This window comes from Peromyscus maniculatus, chromosome 14, assembly GCF_049852395.1.
Source record: "Peromyscus maniculatus bairdii isolate BWxNUB_F1_BW_parent chromosome 14, HU_Pman_BW_mat_3.1, whole genome shotgun sequence".
Lineage (NCBI taxonomy): Eukaryota > Metazoa > Chordata > Mammalia > Rodentia > Cricetidae > Peromyscus > Peromyscus maniculatus.
The window spans coordinates 48,290,026-48,313,949 of NC_134865.1; the positions used below are offsets into that span (position 1 = coordinate 48,290,026).

At 44.6% G+C, this 23,924-nt stretch overlaps 1 protein-coding gene across 12 annotated transcripts in view; it reads left to right on the forward strand.

Annotated features, from left to right (window-relative positions):
• Positions 1-23,924, forward strand: part of Syne2 (spectrin repeat containing nuclear envelope protein 2) — a 320,688-nt gene that overhangs the window by 225,557 nt on the left and 71,207 nt on the right. For 9 of the 12 annotated variants that reach the window (XM_076550884.1, XM_015992010.3, XM_015992007.3 and 6 more), the window contains 16 exons: positions 1,430-1,558; positions 2,187-2,308; positions 3,019-3,160; positions 5,333-5,464; positions 7,155-7,307; positions 7,402-7,611; positions 9,144-9,245; positions 10,810-10,929; positions 11,083-11,283; positions 12,316-12,489; positions 13,900-14,031; positions 15,972-16,168; positions 17,215-17,347; positions 18,494-18,676; positions 19,087-19,233; positions 20,936-21,112. In XM_076550884.1, coding sequence (XP_076406999.1) covers positions 1,430-1,558; positions 2,187-2,308; positions 3,019-3,160; positions 5,333-5,464; positions 7,155-7,307; positions 7,402-7,611; positions 9,144-9,245; positions 10,810-10,929; positions 11,083-11,283; positions 12,316-12,489; positions 13,900-14,031; positions 15,972-16,168; positions 17,215-17,347; positions 18,494-18,676; positions 19,087-19,233; positions 20,936-21,112 — 2,454 coding nt within the window. The remainder of the gene's footprint in view (positions 1-1,429; positions 1,559-2,186; positions 2,309-3,018; positions 3,161-5,332; positions 5,465-7,154; positions 7,308-7,401; positions 7,612-9,143; positions 9,246-10,809; positions 10,930-11,082; positions 11,284-12,315; positions 12,490-13,899; positions 14,032-15,971; positions 16,169-17,214; positions 17,348-18,493; positions 18,677-19,086; positions 19,234-20,935; positions 21,113-23,924) is intronic. The other 3 variants (XM_076550887.1, XM_006973156.4, XM_076550888.1) reach the window with 1 other exon arrangement.

Consider the following 23,924-nt stretch of genomic DNA (forward strand, 5'->3'; position numbering starts at 1 on the left):
CTAGGTTCAGTCCTTACCACAGCAGGTAATCCTAGCACTGGGAAAGTGGAGGCAGGTGTATCAAAAATTCAAGGTCATCCCTTGGTAATCAAGTTTGAGATCACCCTGTATCCAAAAATATCAAATAAATTGATAGTGCACACCTTTAATTCCAGCACTCAGGAGGCAAGTGGATCTATCTCTAGAGTTCAAGGCCAGCCTGGTCTACATAGCAAGTTCCAGGCCAACCAAGGCTACATAATGAGACCCTGTCTCAAAATAAATAAATAAATAAATAAATAAATAAATAAATAAATAAATAAATAAATAAATGTAATATAATATAATATGATATGATATAATATAATATAATTCATAAAGACAAAATCCATTTCTAGGGTACTTTTGTTACTCATTTAGAAATATGTATTTCTACTGATCAGACTATCGTATAGTGAAAGTGTCCTCATGACATCTAAAGCATTCTGTGTTTTTAAGTGAAATGTGCATGTTAGAAGTGGATCTCACTATAGAAGATTTGTGTGAAAGCTTCTGAGTGGTTCCACTTGGGGACCCAGATTCATAGGAATGAGGGTGGCTGTGGGTACACGGGTTATATGGTCTCTGTCATCCTGAGGTTTTTTCCTCTATAAAAAAAAAAAGTTGCCAGGCAGTGGTGGCACCCGTCTTTAATCCCAGCACTCGGGAGGCAGAGGCAGGCAGATCTCTGTGAGTTTGAGGCCAGCCTGGTCTACACAGTGAGTTCCAGGAAAGGTGCAAAGCTACACAAAGAAACCCTGTCTTGAAAAAAAAAAAAAAAAAAAGTAAAGTAACTGGATGATGGTGGCACAAACCTTTAATCCCAGTACTCTGGAGGCAGAGGCAGGTGGATCACTATAAGTTCCAGGCAAACTTGATCTACAAAGTGAGTTCCAGGACAGCTAGGGCTGCACAAAGAAACACAGCCTCGGAGAAAAAAAAACAACAATGTGTGTGTGTGTGTGTGTGTGTGTGTGTGTGTGTGTGTGTGTGTGTATAATATAAGTATATATAATATATATTATACTTATATAATATATAATTATATATTACATAAGTATAATATATTATATATATTATAATATATAACATATATTATACTTTATACTTTAATTTGTAAACATAATACTACCCCTTTGGTTCTTGGGGTTTTTTGTTTGTTTGTTTTACTTTGTTCCTTAAAAATAGATAATAAATTTCTTGACTTTTCTGAATTTATTAGGCAAACTAGACTGAGTACATAAGATGATCATCTCACTAAATGTCATTGTTCCAGAAATTATAATAAATAACCGGAGTGCCATTTACTCCGTTTTCTGTTGCTATATTGGTAGCTCAGATTGTTGCGTCTTTTTAAATTCTCCTGCCATCATGGAGCACACATGTGTTGCTTTGTGTGTTGCTTTTCCAGCATCCCACCACTCTCAAGAAATTGTCAGAGCCCCACGCCCTCCACCAGCCGGTCAGCCTTCCCGAGCTTGAATCCCTCGTAACTGAGAGGCCACAGTTCAGCCGACAGAAGGACGTTCCCCAGGCACAGGTAATTCCCACCCTCTCAGCTTATAAGGACCAGCTAGATGGTGTTTCTCTTTGGACTAAAGCCCGAGCTGCCACTGGAGGGCTGCATTAAGCATGGGTGCTGAGGCCTGCGCAGCAAGCCCCAGTTTTGAGCTTTGTGGCTGCATTCCTTGGGTCTGTTTCCACTGGGGACAAAACCTTGATCCCTCATTAGGTTTCATCTTAGACTAAGTGACCACCTCCAGAGCAAACTTAACTGTATTTACAGCCCTGCCTTGATTATTGTTTCAAAGCATGGTCATTGGTAATTTTCCCATGTGCGTCCAATATACTTTAAACAACGCTTGGCTGTTGTGTGATCATTTTGTGGTTTTGTTTGTGCGTCGTATCTTTGGGTTGGTTGTTTGTTTGCTTGTTTGCGGTGCGGGGGGATGGAACCCAGGACCCAGCACGGGTGAGGCAAAAGCTCCCCGAGTGAGCCGCAGCCACGGCTTTTAACTGAGTTTTGGGGAAGTAGATGATAACCAGAAAGAGAAGTGGGAATTGATTGAGTGCCGCAAACTACGTAATTTACGTGATTTCAGCAGAAGCCGCCTGAGAGCGCCTGACAGCCGGACTGGTGAAGCCATTTGAAGTGTTCTCTCTTACAGGTTCTCGAGTTAAAACCATTGGAACAGAAAGATCTGATCAAGTTCACAGAATTTAATGCTCAGAAAACATGGCTGCCGTGTTGCCAACAGGATGAAGACGCAAATCGGCAACCAGCTTCGAGGTACAGCGTTTTTAAATTTCTCTTATTATTCTAATGTGTGTGGATGTTGACCCTGGGTGCTGAGGACTGACCCTGGGTCCTCTGGAAGAGCAGCAGCCAGTGCTCCTAACCACCGAGCCATCCCTCCAGCCTAAGACAAGGGCATGATGGACATGTGTTAGATGTGTGTTTGCGTTTCTTTTCTCAAACTTGCTCTGTGGCCTCCTGACCCTCCTGTCCCCGCTCCTGAATACTAAGATTGCAGGAATGTATTACCACGCCTGGCTTGTGTGATGCTGGGCAGTCAAACCCGGGGCATCATGCATACTAGAACCACTCTACCAGCTGGGTGACAGCCCTAGTCCTGTTTAAAAAAAAAAATTAGGTTTGTTTCTTTTATGTGCTTGAGTGTTTTGCCTTTGTGTATACACGTGTGCCTGGCGCCCATAGAGGTCAACCAAGGGCATCAGGTCCCCAGAAACTGAACTTCGGGATGCTTGTCCGCTACTACATGGGCGTTGGGAACTGAACCTGGGTCCTCTGCAAGAACAGCACGTGCTCTTAACCACTGAGCCAACTCTCCAGGCCTCCCAGCGGCTTTTGCATATTTATTATTGGGAGAATTGTTTATTTTAAAATCCTGCATGAAACATTGTATACATGTACTATGAGATTGGTTTTTTTGGGGGGGTCAATTCTTTTCACCCTTGTTCTTCTCCCCTCCTCAAAAGCAGCAAGGTTCCTCTGCCTGGAAATGCAGCCCCAGACTCAGCCTGGCCACTCCAGGGCCAAAGTGGTGATAAATGGCAGTATCTCTACCATGAACTCACTTCAAGACCAAACCCCCCGGGGCCTCAGCTCGTGGAGCCTCAGGTCTGTGTGCTTTTCTGTCTCGGGAACCCAGCAAGGGCCTCTAGAAACTTTGTGTGCTCTGCATGATGTATCGGTTTGTTCTCAGAAAGCAAAGGAACCCTGTGGCTTCTTCCCCTGGCCCATCCCTCCCTTTCTGCTCTTCTAGCGCCTGCTTCCTGGTCATAGGGCTCGCTATGCTTCTCATTTGCTTATCTGCCTGTGCATTAGTTTGCGTGTTGCTGGGGTGGAGCATCTTAAGGAAGGACAGATGACTTTGACTCGCAGCTGGGGCACCTCCCTCTACAGTGGCAGGCGTCTATGACATGGCCTGTTCACATCTTGATCAATCAGGAAGAGAGGGGGGAGCCAAAGGGGTGGCATGCTGTTACCCTCAAAGCCCATCCCCAGTGGCCCACATCTACCAGAAAGACCTCACATTTCAAAGGTTACCTCCCACAGCAATGCCAGCAGCCCACCAAGGACACTCGAGATTTAAACTGTAATGGTCTGTGTTCCCCATTAGAAGGTCAGAGAAGAAAATCCATGTCTGCTTAGTTCGCATTTGAGTGCCTAGCATAGCGCCTATGGCAGTCTGGAGTCTTAGTTACTGTCTGTTGAATGAATAACATGTACTAAGTTTTATAAAACGCCTGTAGAATGGTGTGCATGCCGTTCATTCATCAGAAGGGTCTGTAGAACCGACCGCATACCAGCCCGTGCCAATGGCAGGGTTTGTTTACGTTGAGTTCTCTCTGAACAGGGAACAAGCCAGTGGTCTGAACAGGGAACAAGCCAGTGGTCTGGCTTTGCTGCTTTCAGCCAGCAGTTTTCTCAGTCAGCTATGCCCTGCTTTTAGATGGCCTGGGAGAAGGTCCTCAATGATTTCTTAATCCCCTGTCTAGTGGGAATTTAGTTCTTGCTCGGAACCTTATTTGGCCAGTCAGAGTTGGATTAGCCTCCTTGGACTCTCCTTATTAATCACACTTAAAACCGATGCACAGAAGTATCTTTTATAGTGCCTATTGGCTCTTTCCCCTGGAGAGTCCTCTACCACCACAACCTGGTTTCCAGGTTTGTCAGTGAGTTTTTGAGACTTTTATACGTGCATGCAATATATTGTGATCATATTTACCTTCCTCTTCCCCCAACTTCTCCGATATATACCCCTATTTCCTCCCAACTTTATGCCCCGCCTTCTTTTATAGCCCATGGATTCTGATTTGTGATGCCCGTGTACTTATAGGTATAGAGCCATCCAATGGGGCATGAGGCCTCATGGGCTTTTCCCCGTCCACTTGGGCATGTCCATTGGTGTTATTAAAATATTTTTTCAGTTTGAGAAATTTACTCAAGACTCATTCTTCCTTCTGAATATGGTTCATTTCCAATGCTCACTTGCCTTTTCAATAATAAATCACATGTGTGTCCATCCCTAATTGTGATAGACTAGGGGGTCTTGGGGGGTTTGAGACAGGGTTTCTCGGTATAGCCCTGGCTGTCCTGAAACTTACTCTGTAGTCTAGGCTGGCCTTGAACTCAGAGATCCGCCTGCCTCTGCCTTCAGAATACTGGATAAAGGTGTGCACCACAGCTTTTTTCTAATTGTGATTTGTATCTCATTCTAAGAGTTAGCTATACAAGGAGCCAACTAGTACATAGCCAGTTTTTAACTAGTCTGTTTACTATGTAGCCAGGCAGTCGTGGCTCACACCTTTAGTTCCAGTACTCTGGAGGTAGATCTCTGAGTTCAAGGCCAGCCTGGTCTACAGAGTGAGTTCAAGACAGCCAAGACTACACAGAGAAGCCCTGTCTTGGGGGGGGGGGAACAGGGAAAAAACAAACAAACAAAGAAACTGGCTAAGTTTGTGGTTTGACTCTGTCTCCTATTAAATTGGAAGATTAAAGTGAGAATGTAGCTCAGTGGTTGAACACTTGCCTAACATATAGAAGACTCTGGGTTCAATCCCTGTAACTGCCACAAATATTAAATACATACACATACACAAATACCTATAAATTATTGACTTTATTAATTCCTCTAATTGTGTTTTCTCTCTCATTATCTAAGTGGATACAAAAGCTTATGAGAGGGTACCTTAAAAGACGATAATGCTGAGGTGTTCTTACCCCGTTTACATTAGCTTCAGCAAGCAGCTCAAGAGGTAACTAATTAGGTTTCTCTCTTTCAAATAGGTGGCCACAAACACGAGTACTCTCCCCAGTGTGAGTGTGTATAACTTTAGATGCCCTACATCAGAGGAGCTGCAGACTTACACCACGCAGCTTGAAGATCTACGTCAGGAAGCAAGCAGCCTTCAGACACAGGTAGAAATTGCATAGTGTGACTTTTTCTCATCGAAATAACATTTTTGAAGAAGAAAGATAGGATGTCATCATTGCACATTGGTCATAATTTCCTTCAATGAACAAATAGAAGAGTCATAATGGAATGGGTTAGAAATGGGGTTTTTCTTGCTTGCCAACTTTGGTTGTTTATGCCGTGCTGGGAATTGAGTCTCGGACTTCACATGCTCTAGGTAAATGCTGCCTCACTGAGCTCCATGGTCAGCCTTTTGCCAGCTCTGGTGAATTTTGCAATGGCTACCTAAAGCAATATGCAAAGACTTCTGAATCTGAGCCCAGGATCAACAAGGGGTGTGTGTGAATGGTGTGGTAATTGATTAGTGATGTCTGCAGAGTATCCTGGGATAGGAAGGATGGGGAAGGAACATAGGCAAGGTTTCCAGCCTTGAGTGAGCTTATTCTGAATGGTGTGCCGGCTGATGTTTAGGTATCCTTCAACTAAGACATCAAGGAAATGAGGCACATATGAGGGTGAATGGACGCAGGCTAGTTAAGTGGTCTGATAACTGAGGGGCTATGGCATACTCCACAAATATTTGTAACTAGTCAGGAACTCAAGGGAAGCAGAAAGTTGGTTCCAACAGCTTATGCTAAAATGGAGGAGCTGTGGCTCCCGAACTTACCAACATATGGCAGCTCAGCCCCAGGGGCCCTGTTGGAAATACACCTATCAAAGTGGCCTCAGTTTTCAGTCAGCCCAGAGCTGACTCTCCTGAGTCCCCTTTTCCACCAGCCATCTCTACCTTTAAGGTGCTTTGTCTACTCTTCCTAACCAACCCCTCGGGCTTCTCCCTTATAGTATCCTTCTCTTAACTATACTTAATCAACCCACTGTCTCCACATTAAAATGAGGAAGAGCTGCAGGTGAGGTAGCTCATGCCTACTATCAGGAGGCAGAAGCAGGAGGTTTGTGAGTTCAAGATCAGCCTGAGTTGATCACAGCTTGAGCATAGCAAAACCCTGCCTCAAAACTGTGGAGGCGGGGAGCAGGAGGAGGAGGAGGTTTGCAGCTTCACCTGGATGGCCATGCTAAGGGAGACCCTTGCCCAGTGGTCCACCTTCTAATGCCATTCAGTATGCACTTGCCTCATATTCTTAAGCTTGTCTTTCTCAGTGTTAAAAAAATATTTATTTTATTTATTTATTCTACAGTATAATTCACAGGATAAGTAGATTGGTTCACTGGTTAATAAAGCACTAATCGGTCATCTAGCAAGCATTAGTTGAAACAGTTTATCGTAAGTTTTTCAGAAAGTAAGCCTTGGAGAGCTGGGTCAGTGGCTAACAGTACTGCTCTTTCAGAGGACTGATGTTCAGTTCTCACCCGCCATTATCAAGTGACTTACAAGCTCCTGTAACATCTTCCATGGGCACTTACACTTGCATGCATATATATATACACCCCACACACATATGCATGTAATTAATATCCAAAAATAAATCCTCTTTCAAAGTGTAATATAGAGCAAGGTCCAGGACAGGAACCAAAACTACACAGAGAAACCCTGTCTCAAAAAACCAACCAACCAACAAAAAAAGTGCAACATAAATTACACACTCTACCAGAAATGTGGAAAATGCGGTTTAGGAAGGCAAACAAAAAAAAAAAAAAGGAATCCTAACAATTTTTTTTTTTTAAATCTTGATTTAGGAAAGTATGACAGAGGAAACATACATGAATTTGGATAAAAGCTTGTTTGAACTCTTTCTGAGCCTCAGCCGGTGCCTGGGCAGTGTGGAGGAGCTGCTGCAGAGACCTGGACTGCTCAGGGAGGATGCATCTGCCCAGCAGGTGCTCTTCGAGGTAGTGCCAACCTAACGCACCTGTGTCCGGTCTTTCTGCAGCTGCACATTAGGCCAGAGCTCACTGCCTGTCTTCCTTCCTCTCCATCTTGTAGAAACTGGCGCTTGAGCTGAAGAAGCTTTATTTAGCTCTGGGCGACAAGAAGGATGATCTCCTGAAAGCTGTGACCTGGCCTGACGAGAACACCACGTTGCTACCGGAATGTTTCAATGCTCTGAAGGTCAGCCTGGAGCGTACACAGGCAAAAGCTGCCTGGAGAAGCTCTTCCCTGAAGGCTGGCCTTGACCACACCCGCAGCTATCAGGTGGGACTCTGAGCACATGGCTGACTCTGGGCAGCCCGGACCCTCAGTTACCATCAGTCCTGAGAGAAAGTGCTGAGGGAGATGAAGCGGCCTGCTTTTGCTCTTGGTGGGGAGACTGCTTGAGAATGAGGCGCCCTTCCAAAGCTGTGGGTGTCAAGATGATCTCACATAATGTTTCTTTTCTTGATTACATTTGCTACTTCGAGATTGTCAGGGAGAGTGGTTTTATTTAACTTTGTAGCCAGAGGGATCGGTTACTATTTTTGACAATTCCCATGAAGGTCCAGGGCCTGGGTGGATTGTTCAGGGAGCGTCTTGAGGCAGATGAGTTAGAAAACTGCTGCAATTGCATAATGAAAACAAAAATGAGACAATACACCACTTAACAAAGCAATCTGGCTCAGAAATATCAAACCCAAGGGCTTGGGGAGATGGCTTCATCCCCAAGAGCCATATAAAAGCCAGGCATGGCCATATATGGCTGTAACCTCAGTACAGGGGGCAGAGACAGGTGGATCCTGGGAGCTGGCTGGCCAACCTTGACAACAGTGAGCTTCTGAGTCAGGGGAGACCCTGTCTTGATGATGGTGGTGATGGTGATGGTGGTGGTGGAGGAGGTGGAGGTGGAAGTGGTGGTGGAAGTGGTGGTGGAGGTGGTGGTGGTGGTGGAGGTGGAGGTGGTGGAGGTGGTGGAGGTGGAAGTGGTGGTGGAAGTGGTGGTGGAGGTGGTGGTGGAGGTGGAGGTGGTGGAGGTGGTGGAGGTGGTGGTGAGGATAAGGATGAGGTGGAGAGTGACAGAAGAAAATACCTTCTTTGGCCTCTGCATGCACACAGGTGCACGTACACCACACACATACAAAACCCCACAAAACCAATCAACCCTAAATCCAGGGAAGCTTCTAGAATCCAAGTAAAACAGACATGAAAGGAGGCAGAACAGGTCAGCACCCAGGGGTGCAACCAGCCAAACCCAGAGCAAATGGCTCACATTTTCTTACACATACAAATCCAAGAAACTTAAAGGTGAATAGGGGAGCCTGCCAGCAGGAAGAAGGGCTGCCCTGGCCTGCATTCTGTTGCTGTGATAAACACCACAGACTGTTGTGCCATGAAGACCTCAAGGCTGTCCTAATTGAAACACCAAAAAGAAAAATTATAAGCTATTACAGAAGTATGCACCCCACCTGGATAATTAATCATATAAAGGAATTAGTATTGATCCTGGGGGGGAGATTGTACTATTTTTAGCAAGAGGGGGTGTTTATCCTTTAATAGAACACTTGAAGTACTGATGAAATGACTTGGTGTCTGCTATTTGCTTCAAAATAATCCAAAGGGCAGGGAAGTTAGGTCTAGCTGAGATCCAGGGGCAGGGTGGGGGTCGGTGATAACAGAGCTCAAAGATGCAGTGTGTGGTGCCTCTCTTTCTACATATGTTTAAAATTTCCAGAAAACTTCAACTTAACATTAAAAGGGAGGGGAGGTCTAAATGAGATTGCTCAGTTTCCTGCATGTACCTTTTTCATATACAGAATGAAACAAAGCGGCTGTACAATCAACTCATTAAGAAGAAAATGGCTTTACAACAGTCTTTGAATGAAATCGGTGGACAGAGCATTGGTGAACAGCTTCAGGTAATCAATCAAAAATAGTTCAAATGAACCTGACCTCAGACCAGAGAGTCTTGGTCATCAGCTGCTTGTCCAAAGTACACCCCTTGGCAAGTGTCAGTGAAGTTTCAGTGGTCATTCAAATGAGAACAACTAATGTTGACCTTCGAATGCATGGCTCACGTAGTACTTCCTGAAGCATAATCTTTTAAAGCAATAGAGTTCATTTTTACCTGTCAATGGGCAGAAGTTGAGTGTGTCCACCGTTGTCAAAGGTGTTGGTAAATGAGGCCCTTATCTCCTCCACTGAAACTCTAATTACTCCAGCTTCAAGGGACCAGCTGACGTATATGAAGGTTTTAAGCATAAGTATTCTTCCATTCAGCAAGTTTCCCTTCATTTACTGAGCTAATATTGAGAACTTACTATGTTCCGTTACATCTCTAAGATCTGGATTTGTGTTCTCCCTGAAGAGGTAAAATATGAGGCTGGGGATGTGACTCGGTTGGTAGAATACTTTGGCTATCATGCCTGAAGTCCAGGATTTGCTTCCCAGTACTAAATAAACCAAACTCGATGAATACCTGTAATTCCATCAGTGGGGAGGTGGAAACAGGAGGCCCAGAAGTTCAAGGTCATCCTCAGCTATATAGAGAGTTTAAAGCCAGCCTAGGCTTCTTGAGACCAGACAGACAGACAGACTGAAAGAACACTTGCATAAAGATAGATCTAGCAGAACGATTTGAGGATAGACTGTAGGGCCCTGGTGCTTGCTATAAAGGCTGTAAATCGCTGAAGCCCATTAAACAGGTGTCTGTGACTAAAGCATGCACCCTTAGGATGGGATGGCATACCGTGTCCCTGATAAAAAGGAGCCAGGGAGCTGGGTGTATAGCTCGTGGCAGAACACTTGCCAAGCATGCAAGGACTCCTGGGCTTAATCTCCAGCAGCATGGAAATGGATGATTGGATGGTGTTCTGTTCTTTTAGTTTTCATTTTGGATTTTTGGAAGGGTCTCACTCTTCTCCCTGGCTGGCCTTATATTCAGCAAACTCTGCTCCTTCAGCCTTCCAAGTATGGGCCACCATGCCCTGCTATTATTATTGTTACTATTATTGAGACAGAGTCTCACTACGTAGCCCTTGCTGGTCTGGAACTTACTGTTTAGTCCAGGCTAGCCTTGACTTCCTAGAGATCCACCTGCCTCAGCCTCCCAAATGCTGGGATTAAAGGTGCGCACTACCATCCCTGGCCCAAACTAATTAATTTTTTGAAAGACAGTCATGTAGTGATTTGAAGAGGTGCTGGAGAGCTGAAAAGCGCCCCAAACACTGAGGTGCAGAGACCATGAATCCCCTTGTATGCACATAGGCCTCGTTTGGTATGTTGTCGGGAAGGAATTCAGCTCTTGCACTTCTAGGGAGGTTGTCTAGGAGACCGGCATGTTGTTGGCCGGAGGGATTTTGCAGCAGGACTTTCACTTTTCCCGTTAGTTTGTTCCTGGGCTCCCGTGGCACTTGCGTGTTTGATTCTGTGTGCTTCCTGACTTGTGAAGGGTTCTTCTCTCTTGTCCGGTTTCTCACTTAGAAAGCAGATGTGCACACAGCAGAGCTGCAGAATGCGGAGAGGCAAGTCGCCAAACTCAGAAACGAAGGGGAGAGGCTTCGCTTCCCTCACGTCTTACTCCAGGATGTTTACAAGTTGGAGGTGTGTGTGTGTGGCCAGAAAGCATTCGTTCAGCACCGTGGGCGTAAGGGACAGGGCTTGGGTCTTCCAGCGGGAGTTTAGATGTGTTCTTGGATTTATTTTCCCAGCCCTTGAAATGCCTGTGCACATCTGCTCTCTTGCTCTCTATTTCAGGATGTTCTTGACAGTATGTGGGGAATCCTGAGAGCCAAGTACTTAGAACTCAGCAGCCTGTTCCTCCCCGAGAGCCAGCAGGATGCCTTGCTTCAAGGCATGGAGGAGCTAGTCAGTATTGGAAAAGAAAAGCTTGCAGCTGGCCCTTTGCAACATGCCAAGAGTAAAGTTGCTTTGCAGGCTCAATTGCAAGATCACAAGGTGAGAACCTCTGTGACCCTGACCTCCAGCTGTTCCCCGGGTGTGAAGAGAAATAATTATCCATTGCCCTCTTTGATGAAGCACATAATATTCTTCTTACAAGCTCCTTCGGAATCTTCTCACCTATGTGGAGCTTCTCACTGATTGAGAAGGCAGACATTTTAACAATGAGTCTTTAAGCAAATCTACAACTAAAAGTATATTCATCCCTGAGGGCCTCTAATAGGAGAAACTGACTTAGGCCGGTTAGGAAAGGCCTTCCTGAGAACTGGAATCAAAAGGAAGGTTGATAATCTAAAGCTTTAATTAGTCCTCTTATTTTCCATTCATTACATTAAATGAAATTCTCTTGATCAGCCTAGCATGTTTGTGTACACTTTTAATCCCAGCATTCAGGAGGTAGAGGCAGGAAATTCTCTGTGCATTTAAAGCCAGCCTGGCCTACATAATGAATTCCAAAAGGACTACATTGTAAGACCCTGTCTTAAAACACAAGCAGACACACACACACACACACACACACACACACACACACACACACACACACACACAGTGAATGAAAGACAGACAGACAGACAGACAGAGATCAAGCATAGTCCCTGTTTAGCCAAGACCTTTGGTAAATAGACCTTAATCTAAGAACATTTAGAAGGTAAATACTGCACAAGGGTCAGGGGAAGATTCTTTATATGACCTCCTGAGATTAGGGATTAAAAAAAAAAAAAGCAAAATTAAGCCAAGCTTGGTGGCACAGGCCTGTAACACCATCTGCTCTGAGAAACTGAGGCAGAAGACGCACAAATTCCAAGGCCTGCCTAAACAGCTTAGCAAGACCCTGCTTAAAAATAAAAACTAAAAGAGGACTGGGGGTACGTCTTAGTCATAGAGTCTCTGCCTAGCATGATTGAGGTCTTGGGCTCACCCCAAGGAGGGAGGCTGGCCAAAGGAACCAGGGTGAAAAGTTAAAATAACTTGGCTTTCATAATTTTCCCAATTCAACAATAAATTGTAGAAACCGTTTCTCTATTACAGGGATTTTTCCAGAAGCTTGTTGCTGACATGTTGTTGATTCAAACCTATTCAGCAAAAATGTTCCCACCTTCGTTACAAAAGGGAGAGAGATTTGGGGCCCAACAAGTGGCGGAAGTGAGAGCCGTGGAGGAAGCGGCCTGCCTGCAAGGCTCGCAGCTTCAGAGCGTGCTGCAGGTATGTATATACATGTGCATCACATGACCTCTGTGCTCGTCTTCCCGGGCTCCACCCCCTGCAGGCGTGGGGCATCGGAGCCTTAGTTGAGTGGGAATGTGACAATGAAGAAGTCTCAGCCCAGGTCTAGCTGTGACTCCTCCCCACTTCATGGAAGGTCTGCTGGGACTCGTCGTATATAATGATGGATTCTTCCTAGCTGGTTTGTCTGTGAATGGGTAGCATTGAAGGCATGTGACAGCCATGGATGAGATGGTTTGGATGAAATAGTTCGTGGGTCATAGTCTAGGCTCCTTCAAAGAGCTATTAGGCACACGTGTCCTGTTGGAAAAATGTATCCATGCTAATTCTGCCTCAGTTCAAAGAAAAAGCAACCATGTATAGAGTCCTTTTCGGCTTGAAGCTCTCCCTTAACTCACTGAACCATTTACAGCAGATGTTGGCCCGTAAAGGAAAAATATAAAAGGAAATAGCCAACTTAATAACATTATAAATACAGTATTATTTCCTGGTGACAATATTTATTGTCTACTTATATTGTCCAGTTGATTTTAAAGTAGTGGTAATTTTAAAAGTTTTCATGGACCCTCTATAAGACAAGTGGCCGCTATTTGAATAAAAAGGAGAATTTCTAAGGTTATTTTTCTGAGAGACAACTTGTAATGTCAATAACTCAGTTCTTTAGTGCTTAGGAACTTCAGCCAGCGGGCCACCGCGGAAATATGGGGAGACAGGACAATACATTCTGAGCACCTCTGGGTTAGGACAAGGCAATGCTAAGGGTGAAGGGATAGACAAGGTATGGAGGAGACAAGCGCCCGACCCTACTGCCACCGCCCAGGAGCTCAGGTAGGCTTCAGGTAGGCTTAGCTCAGTAGAACAATGCTCACTAGATTTGGGGATTGCATCTGAGAGGCAAGAACCACCTGATGGAGGCTTCCGCTGCCAACAAGCTTTTCAAAATGAGCACTTTGCTTTTCCCAGGAAAAACAAGGCTCCCTTACCAATGCGTTTACAACAGTACTCAGGCTAGATAGAACCTCCGATGGCTGTGGTTTTGCTTAATCTCATCACCTGGTTTTCCAATGCTAGCATAAAGCCCTAATGCCAGGCAGGAGGCGTACTGCAGTGGTTCAACCCTTCCCCACATAGGGGGCCCTGGATTTGATCCCCAGCACTGCAAGCAAATAGACACATTTTCATACCAGCAGGATTAAAAAAAAATTTTTTTTTCCCAAAAAACAGTGGGATTGTGCCCCACTATTGGCAGAGTTCCTGACACCATGTCACCTCTCGGGTGCACCGGGAGTCTACGTGGGGTCCGCGTTTCTGTGTCTTCTGGTCTCAATGTTTATTTTTGGCTCTATGACTGACACTCCCTGGAACTGATTCCTGGTGTCTATTGTCTAGAAATGGGAAGCATTTGATGACAGCTACGCATCTCTTGAGAAGGACCTGGAAGTTCTTATCGCTTCGTTGCCCTCCGTGAGTTTGGTGGAGGAGACGGAAGAAAGATTAATGGAAAGGATTTCGTTTTACCAGGTAGCGTGCGTCTTAGTTTATGACAGGCCCGGTCCACGGTGCTTTGTGTGCCGTGCCCACAAGGCTGTTGGGCTTTGATGCTGAATGGTTGACTTGAAACTCAGCGTTATTTATCACACTGATAGATTTATCCAGGAGGATGTGGAATCTTCCACGTAAGCATAGGTCTGGATTGGGGTTAAGATTTTGGCTTGGATCCCGGCTCTATCCTTTATCTATGTGTGACCTTATCTATAAATCCTAGCTTCTTTTTATTACTATTATTCGTCTTTGAAAATTTTATAGGTATGCACAATTCATCTTAATAATTTCCACTTCCCATTCCCTCCTTCCAACTCTCCCAAACTCCTAATAGATCTCCCTTCCAACTTCTTTGATTTACTTTTTTAATAACTCAGAGACCAGTTAGTCCATGTGGTAATGGGGTCATCTTGCCAGTGAACAATACCCTAAGTAGCAACCCTCCTTCCCCATCAGCCACTAACTGGCCAACAGCTCCATGGTCAGGGGAAGGACCTTGGAAGTCCCTCCCAGCTCCATGCTGAAAAAAATACTTTAGGGTTTTTTTTTTTTTTTTTTGGGGGGGGTGGTGTTTGGTGTGTGTGTGTGTGTGTGTGTGTGTGTGTATGTGTATTTGTGTGTGTGTGTCTATATGTCTGTGTGTTGGCATTTGAGTGCAGTGCTTGTGGGGTCCAAAAGAGGGCATCATATCTCCTGGATCTGAATTTACAGGCAGTTGTAATCTCTCCCATATGGGTGTTGGGAACTGAGCTCTGATACTGTGTAAAAGTCGTACCCACTCTTAAGCACTCTGCAACTCCATGCTCTCATTTTTAACTGGCTGGATCTTGGGCAGGTTTTATGCACAACAGTGGCTCTGAGTTCATGTGGGCAGCAGTCAGGGTGTGTCAGAGGACAGCATTTCACATGTCCTCATCTTCCATTCCTTTATATTCTTCCTGCCTCCTCCTTCACAGTACTCTCTGAGCTTTGGAATGAGAGGGGGTAGAAATGTCCCGTCAATGGCTGAGCCCTCGCAGACACTTATTCTTTATTTATTCGTACAGAAATAAGATGAGAATAGAAAGAATTTTGTAAACCTGAACTTCAAAACAAATACTTACAGGGTAATTCTGATTGGATAGATCCCACACACCTAGCGGAAGACAGTTGAAAATCAAACCACAGGATCAAGAGACAATCTAGCTTGTCTATAAACCTAGCACTCAGGAGGCTGAGGCAGGAGGATCTCTAAGGTTGATCTCAGCTTTGACTACAGAGTGCATGTTTGCCTCAAAAATCAAAACAACAAAAAAGGGAATGATCTCACGCCAGCCAATGTCACGTGTCCTGATTATTCCTCTAAAATGTGAGCAGTATTCTAGTAAATTTGAAATCTTTTGCTTTTGTATGTGTATGTGATATATGCATGTATGTACACAAGTGTGTACACCTATATGTGCCCATCCGTGTTGAAGGTCAGCTTCCTCTGTTGTTTCCCATACCTTTTTTTTTGAGACAGGGTCTCACTATGTAGCCTTGGCTGGCCTGGAACTCACTCTGTAAACCCAGCTGGCTTCACACTCAGAGATCCACCCATGCACATAATAGTAATAATAATAATGATAATAATAATAAGGAATTAAATAAGAACAAATAATCTGCATGTGAAACCCAGCCTGTCTGAAACCTGGCCAATGGCCCCACTACTGAGGAGGCTGAGCCAGAAGGATCCCTTAGTCCAGGTGTTCGGAGCCAGCCTGTAATCTCGGTATTTAGAAGGCTGAGGCAGGAGTATTACAAGTTTGGGCTACGTGGTGAATTTTCAGGTTTGCTTGGACTGTATAGTAAGACCCTGTCTTACAAAAAGAAAAAGAGAGAGAAGATCGGCATATTTTACTTAAAATAATTCACCCTGTGACTTTTTTTTTTTTTTGTAGCAAATAAAAAGAAACATTGATGGAAAGCACGCGAGGCTTTGCCAAACTCTGAATGAAGGCAAACAGCTGGCGGCAACTGTGAGCTGTCCTGAGCTAGAGGGCCAGATCACGAAGCTAGAAGAGCAGTGGTTGTCTCTCAACAAGAAGATTGACCATGAGCTCCACAGACTGCAAACCCTTCTTAAGCATCTCCTCAGGTATTTAGAGATGGTTCGGCCTCACATTCTGCTGCAGAGAAAGACCCCAGGAAGACTCGGCAGTCAGCTCGAGGTTGTATGTGGTCTCCCCACATTGTACCGTGTTCTCTCCGATCACACTAACCTCTGAGCTTGGTTCAGTGCTAGCAATGTCCTGGGGCATTTGCACATTTCTACAAGCATAAGGAACTGGATCGATGCAGTTCCTAGGATACTTCCATGCTTGGATGTTACAATCTTTTTACCTACTTCCAAAGATTTTAAAAGTTTAAAAGCACCAGGTTGTCCGTGGTGCACGCCTTTAATCCCTTAAGCACTTAGGAGGCAGAGGCAGACAGATCTCCAAGTTTGAGGCCAGCCTGGTCTACCGAGTGGGTTCCAGGACAGCCAGGGCTACAGAGCAGAGCCCTGTCTTGAAAAACAAAACAAACAAAAAGTTTAAAACCATTTAATGATGTTAGCTCACAGAGAGTCTTTTGACTTCTTCGGAGGATGTGTTGTGTTCGCTTGGAGTTATCTTGAACCATCAGAGGATGATGGAGAAAATAGAGAACCTTAAGCCTCAGTCTCCTCCCTGCCGCTCACAGGCTGTCTGAGCTGAACAAGTTGAAAAGCTGTAAGGAAGACGGTGTTCTCTTTGGCTGTTTCCATCCTACATAACACGATAGCACGCAGCCCATGGTAGTATGCTGTGGAGCACCATCTCCAAATGGTAGTTTTGTTTCCATTGTGAACATGTAACTGAAGAACACTGATGACCAGGCTGATCTCTGTCATGGTTGATGAGTAGACTTTAGTCTAGCTGTAGTAAGAATGTTGTAAAATGCCTCTTCTTCTTGATTATCTCTAGTGGAGAGAGTTCTAGAAAACGGTAAGACCATTGGGCTTGGGGCATGGTATAAAACATGATAGAATACGTATACATGCCATGAATTTCTGAATAACAGTGTTGATCAGGGAAATAAACAATAAAATAAGAATACGCACAGGTGTGTGTTGTCCTCAGAGTGAGTCTCTAATTTCCAGTCTCGCTTTGCTTCCGTTAGTTACAGCAGAGATTCAGCCGAGCTCAGCAGGTGGTTGGAGTCGTCTCAGCAAACGTTGAATTACTGGAAAGAACAGTCCCTCAATGTTTCTCAGGACCTGGATACCATCAGAAGCAACATAAACAGATTTTTTGTAAGTTGCTCATACTACTGGTCAAAAATAAGTATCAATAAAAAAGTATCAGGATCGCTGTAATGATCTCTGCTACCATGTGTGGGTAAGGGGTAAGACGTGGGCAAGATGTGTTCTTGGAGCATTCTGCTTATACTGTTAACAGACTCTTCAGTATATATGTGAATGTGAGGCTGGATCAGGCATGGAATATTTTATTAATAATATTAAAAGAAATTGCCAATCCTCAAACTACCTTCTTCTAGGATAATGAGTTCATGGAGTTAACAGATGTGTGATTTTAAGTCCTTGTGAGAATTCTCTGTTCAAGTTTTGGTTTTATTATTTTGATTGGGGAATAATGTTTTCTTTCATAAAAAAATGAACTTACTGGTCAAAGATGTAGCTCAGTATTGGAACAATCGCCTAAAAAGTGTTCAGGCACTGAGGTTCAACCCCTTAGCATGGAAAATTAGGCACAGGATCTGTATTACTTTGTTAGGTACATATGAAATATTTTCCCTTGACCTTTACTCTTTCATTTTATAGCTATGGCTACTCACTTTGACATTAAAATATAGATTTTTTTTTTCAATGCACTTGAAAGAACCTGCCTATACATAGGAAAGACTTCAAATATTTTATTTGAAAATTTATTCCAAGTAATTCATTTAATATGGATTGTGTAGTGGGTTTCACAGTTTCTTGCAAAATTGGCCATTGAATATGGCTAAGTTTATGTGTATGAGTGTTTTGCCTGCATGAAGGCATCAAACCGCCGCGCCCCCCCCCCCCCAACCGGAATTACAGATGGTTGTTAGCTACCAGGTGGGTACTGGGAACTGAACCTGGGTCTTGGGTAAAAGTAACCAGTGCTTTTAATTACTGGTCATCTCTCCAGGCTGAACTTACCTATTTTTAAAAACATGACTCCTCTAGGTTAAAAGGAGCTAGAGGTTCCATGTGCCTTGTTCTCCAGTGTAGATGGAGTGGGGCCCGACACTCTGAAGGTGGAGTGTGTGAGTGTGTGTGTGTGTGTGCGTGTGTGTGTGTGTGTGTGTGTGTGTGTGTAGACATGTTTACTATCCTTGGTTTTGTAGTCCAGACAGTTACTCCGACTGTACTTGAGTTTTGAACGTATCTGATCTCGGGAGCTGTTTCCTCTAGGAATTTTCCAAGGAAGTTGATGAGAAGTCCTCCCTGAAGTCTGCGGTGATGAGCACTGGGAACCAACTCCTCCACCTGAAGGAGGCAGACACGGCCACACTGAGAGCCTCTCTAGCACAGTTCGAACAGAAGTGGACAGTGCTCATAACTCAGCTTCCAGACATTCAAGAGAAACTCCACCAGGTAAGCGTTGGAAGCATTTAAATCAGCGTGCACTTGCTAGCTCGCAACTCTTTTCAAATTATCTTCCTAACTCAATCATTTTCTTTGACACCACCCAGCCCCCCACACACATACACCACTGAATACAGGTCTTAATTACTAGACTCTCCTCCAGCGAGATCTTTCTTAAGAGAGAAATCAAGCTTAATTACTTTATTTCTTGGTTGTCTCTGTGCCTCTGAGTTGGCTTATCTGGAGGTCTTTATCATTGTTTGCGGGGGTCACTTATTTGAAGCTTTAATGCTGGGTTTGTTTTCCTGGCTCACCTGCATAATCACGTAGCAAGACCTTCTCTCAAAGCATCCTGAGTGATGCCCTGATTCATCTGGTGAGGGGCAGGTAATGAAATGGAAATCATTCTGTCCTTGCAGCTTCAGATGGAGAAATTGCCTTCTCGCAACGCAATCTCCGAGATGATCGGCTGGATGAATGCCGTGGAGCCTCAGGCTGCGGGCGAGGACACGGAGCTCTCGCATCGGTCGGCATCTCAAGTCAAAAGTCTTCTGCAGAAGCTCAAGGTAATCACACAGCAGAGGCGGAAGTCTTCCCACTGGATGCAGAAGCCAATCACGAAGAGGGGAAAGGTGGAACCAAGAGGCGTGTGAGATATGATCAAGAGAAACAGATTGGAAGGGAGGCAGGGAGGGAAGCGGGTGGCAATTATTCTAGAGCGGACAGTCCAAGTCCTTAATGAGCTGGGCCTCCCTGACTTCATCTCCTCCCCCAACGCCATAGCAACCCTGGGTTCGGGTGCCCCATCTGCTTCTGGCACTCTTCTACCCCATGCTCTGTGGATTAAAGGCATGCGCCACCCATGGAATGTCACAGCCCGCTTGACACATGCCCTCGGAGCCACCTCTCAAGGCTCAGCCCCCATATGACTTCAATGGCTCCTCCAGCCCAGGTCTCCCTGCCCGATTAGATGACTATGCTGGACTTGGTGTCTATCACTCTCCCTCTCTCTAGTTCCTATGCTGTTACCACCAGATAGCTGCTTCCCTGTCTCCCTGCCTTGACTGAGATGCTCAACTGGAAAAAAAAATACCCCAATGTTTGGCCTGCAGTGGTTATTAATAAATGTCCTTGAGGAAGAAAAAAGTTGATATCCTTTACACTAGATATGAATTTTGAGTAGATTTCATTACCATGTAACAAGACACAAACATGTATTATGTGCCAGGTCGTGTGCTAGGCAGGTAAGTGAGGAGCCTGGGCATGACCTTCAAAGAGATGGCAGGCGGATGGAGCTAGTGTCTGAAAGGCAGAAGATGAATAGCTTAATGAGCAAGATTGAGTGTCGCAGAAGATTTACTTATTCTATTTTATTTTATATTATTTTATTTTATTTTTGCAAGGCCAGGTCTCACTGTGTGGCCCTGGCTAGCCTGGAACTTGCTTATGCAAACCAGGCTGGCCTCAAACTCCTAGAGATCTGTCTGCTTCTGCTCCCAAGTACTGGGACTAAAGGTGTAGACCACCATGTCCGGCCTGAGTTGGGATTTTATCTACCATCCCATCCTAACTTGAGTGCCTGGTAGCATCTTTAAAAGGTCTGGATAAGTTGCAATTACTAGCACATCCCACTTGGTTCCTCCTGGATGTCTCCATTAGCAGTGCTAGAACTTTCTTGAGTGAAACCCAACAGACGACAGGCTTGATAGATGTATAATTACCCTGGGTGGGTTTAGGGTCATGGTAGGATTTAAAACCACGGTAGACCAAAACAATAGCCATAAGAGGCCTTTGTCACCAAGAGGGAGAACAGCTGCCGAAGTTGGCCAGGTTCCCCATAGGTGGGACAGACCCTTATCTTCTATTTTCTATCCTGTGGTTCTGTGAGTCCTCAGATAGCTCAGAATCTCACATAACTCTCAGGCAACTTCTCACAGGACCCCTTTGGCAGACCAGGGACCTGCTAGCCCTTTACAGACAATCGCTGCCATTATGTGGTACACCCTCAGAGTTCCTAGTGTGTTCGAAGGGAAGTGAGTCATGCTGTGTCTAAGAATGTGTAATGCCCTCCAAGAGTCTGCTAAGGGATAAAGCGACCACTCTGCCCCATGGAAGCTGGGAAGAGTGGGAGGGAGGTACGCCTGACACTGGAATGAATGGATAGGCACTTAGCGCCCCCTAGAGTCCTGCCATAAGAAAAATATAGTTCATTGTGATGGTCTTCCATCCTGACATTGGTGTTTAATTTTGCTTGTCTGTGTGTTTTAGGAGTTCCGAATGGAAATGAACTACAAGCAATGGATCGTTGACTTTGTTAACCAGTCACTGCTTCAGCTGAGCACCTGTGACGTTGAAAGCAAGCGCTATGAAAGGACCGAGTTTGCAGAGCACCTGGGAGAGATGAACCGCCAGTGGCACCGAGTGCTTGGAGCCCTGAATAGAAAGGTGTGTCCTTAGTCACATTTGGAGGCTCGATTTTGCCCTCGCAAAATACCCCTTGCCGAGAACTCTTAAAAGCTACTCAAAAAGCTGATTCACAGTCGTAAGCCTGCTAGCCATCACAATTACGGCCCCTTTGGAGACCCCACGTTTTAGCATTTTCTGTGGGTACACACAACAGAGGATGGAAGTAATGGCGACGGCTATGTTGAGGTTCCTTTGGGAAACCGAGTTGGGCAAGTGAAAAGAAAAGTCAGGCTACCAAAAGGGCAGAGACTTTGACATTCTCAAATGGAAACATGTTCAAAAGGACAGCACCATTTCATCTTTGAGATGACCTGAACAGAAAAAAAAGAAAAAGGAATGCACGTGGCCAGTTTCCACTGAGGGTCTTGAAGGAAACTTATTCATGAAAAAAGTATTTAATATTGATAGTAGCAAATAGCCCATCTCTTTCCTATATTAAAAAAGCACACAAATATATTTATTTAATTAAGATTCATATTAAAGATTTCAAGTATATGAATGGATGGACAACTTGAACAGGATATTTCTCAGTTAGAAATTCTAGTTAACTGGGAAGCCTGCATGGGACCACACTAGGCCCTCTGAATGTGGGTGGCAGTTGCGTGACTTGGTCTGTTTGTGGGTGCCTTGGCAATGGGACCAGGACTTACCCCGGGTACATGAACTGTTTTTCTAGAGCCCGTTCCCTATGGTGCAAAGCCTTACTCAGCCGTGATGAAGGGGGAGGGGCTAGGTCAGGCCCCAACTTGGTGTGCCAGCCTGTGTTGACTACCCAAGGGAGGCCTTACCCTCTATGGGGGGGGTGGGGGGTGGGGAGGAGATGGGGAGGAACGGGAGAAGGAGGAGGGAGAGGGAACAGGGGTCAGTATGTAAAATGAAAAAAATCTGAAGAAAAAAAAAAAAAAAGAAAGAAATTCTAGTTAAATCAGGAGGTGGTGGCGCACGCCTTTAATCCCAGCACCCAGGAGGCAGAGGCAGGCGGATCTCTGTGAGTTTGAGGCCAACCTGGTCTATAAAGAGAGTTCTAGGACAGCCAGGACTGTTACACAGAGAAGCCCTGTCTTGAAAAACCAAAAAAGAAAGGAAGGAAGGAAGGAAGGAAGGAAGGAAGGAAGGAAGGAAGGAAGGAAGGAAGGAAGGGCCGGGCGGTGGTGGCGCACGCCTTTAATCCCAGCACTCGGGAGGCAGAGCCAGGTGGATCTCTGTGAGTTCGAGGCCAGCCTGGGCTACCAAGTGAGTCCCAGGAAAGGCGCAAAGCTACACAGACAAACCCTGTCTTGAAAAACCAAAAAAAAAAAAAAAAAAAGAAAGAAAAGAAAGAAAAGCGAAATTCTAGTTAATAGATAAATGTAGTTGGACCTTCCTTTAGACCGCCAGCTCACAAATAATGACACAGAGACCTATTATTAACTATGAAAGCTTGACTTTAGCTGTTTTTAACTAGTTCTTATAACTTAAATTAACCCATTTTTCTTAATCTACGTTCTGTCACACACCGCCCATCCTGCTTCTTCTGTGTCTCCTGACACCTCTCTGGCACCTGGATTCACCTTCTCCTCCTCCTTTCTCTATCTGCCTGCAAGTCCCACCTACACCTCCTGCCTAGCTACTGGCCTTTAGCTTTTTACAAACTAACCACAGCGATACACCTTCACACAGTGTACAAATACCCCATAACAGATAAATGTATCCATTTTAATCCTCAGACACCCCTAACAAACACCATGGGGCATTATAGTTAATAAGTTAGAAATGTTTTAGCAAAATAAAACCCAAAGCTGGGCTGGAAAGATGGCTCAGAGGTTAAGAGCACCGGCACTGACTGCTCTTTCAGAGGTCCTGAGTTCAATTCCCAGCACCCACATGGTGGCTCACAACCACCTGTAATGAGATCTGGCGCCCTCTTCTATATACATAATAAATAAATAAATCTTAAAAAAAAAAAAAAAAAACCCAAAGCTGTCACATTCACACACTACTGATGCCAGAATGACTTGAAATTTCTTTGGAAAACATTGAGAACACTGAAAAAAAAATCTGAAATTTCATTGGATTCCTTAACCATGTAGTCCAATTCTTAGACATTTAAGTGGATAGATAGTCCTCCCAAAAGAAATGTACAAAATGTGCCTAATAATATTTATACTTGCAAAAAAGTTCAGTATCTTCATTTCCAGTTTTAGAATAACTAATCAAGTGATATCCATCTGAGAAAAGATCTTTTTTTTTTTTTTTTTTTTTTTTGGTTCATGTTTTTTGAGATAGGGTCTTGCTATGTAGACCAGGTTGGCCTTGAACTCACAGATCCACCAGCCTCCACTGAGTACTGAGACTGAAGGCACACCTGCCTGGGTAGCTATTGTCAGCATGTCTCAATGCACTGAGCTTCAGACCGACAGAAGATGATTACCCAAGAAAATTATATTACAAATAAGAACCAGAACTAGAAAAGGATTTGTCTTGTTAGACTGGTGAACTATTTGAGATGTTGGTGGCATATTGATGTCTATCAAGAAACTGTAGATGTAACCAACCGTCTTATTAAATAAGAAACACAGAAACAATGTAAAAGAGAAAGCCGAGAAGTCAGAGCTCAGAGCTAAAATCTCACCCTTCCTCCTGCTGTCCCAGCTTCGCGAAAAGAGAGCTACTTCCTGTCGGTTCGTTTTTTTATAGTATGTTGTTCTGCCTTCTCATTGGTTGTAAACCCAAACACATGACTGCCTCGTCACTGTCTGAATGTACAGCCCCCTAGGTCTTAAAGGCATATGTCTCCAATGCTGACTGTATC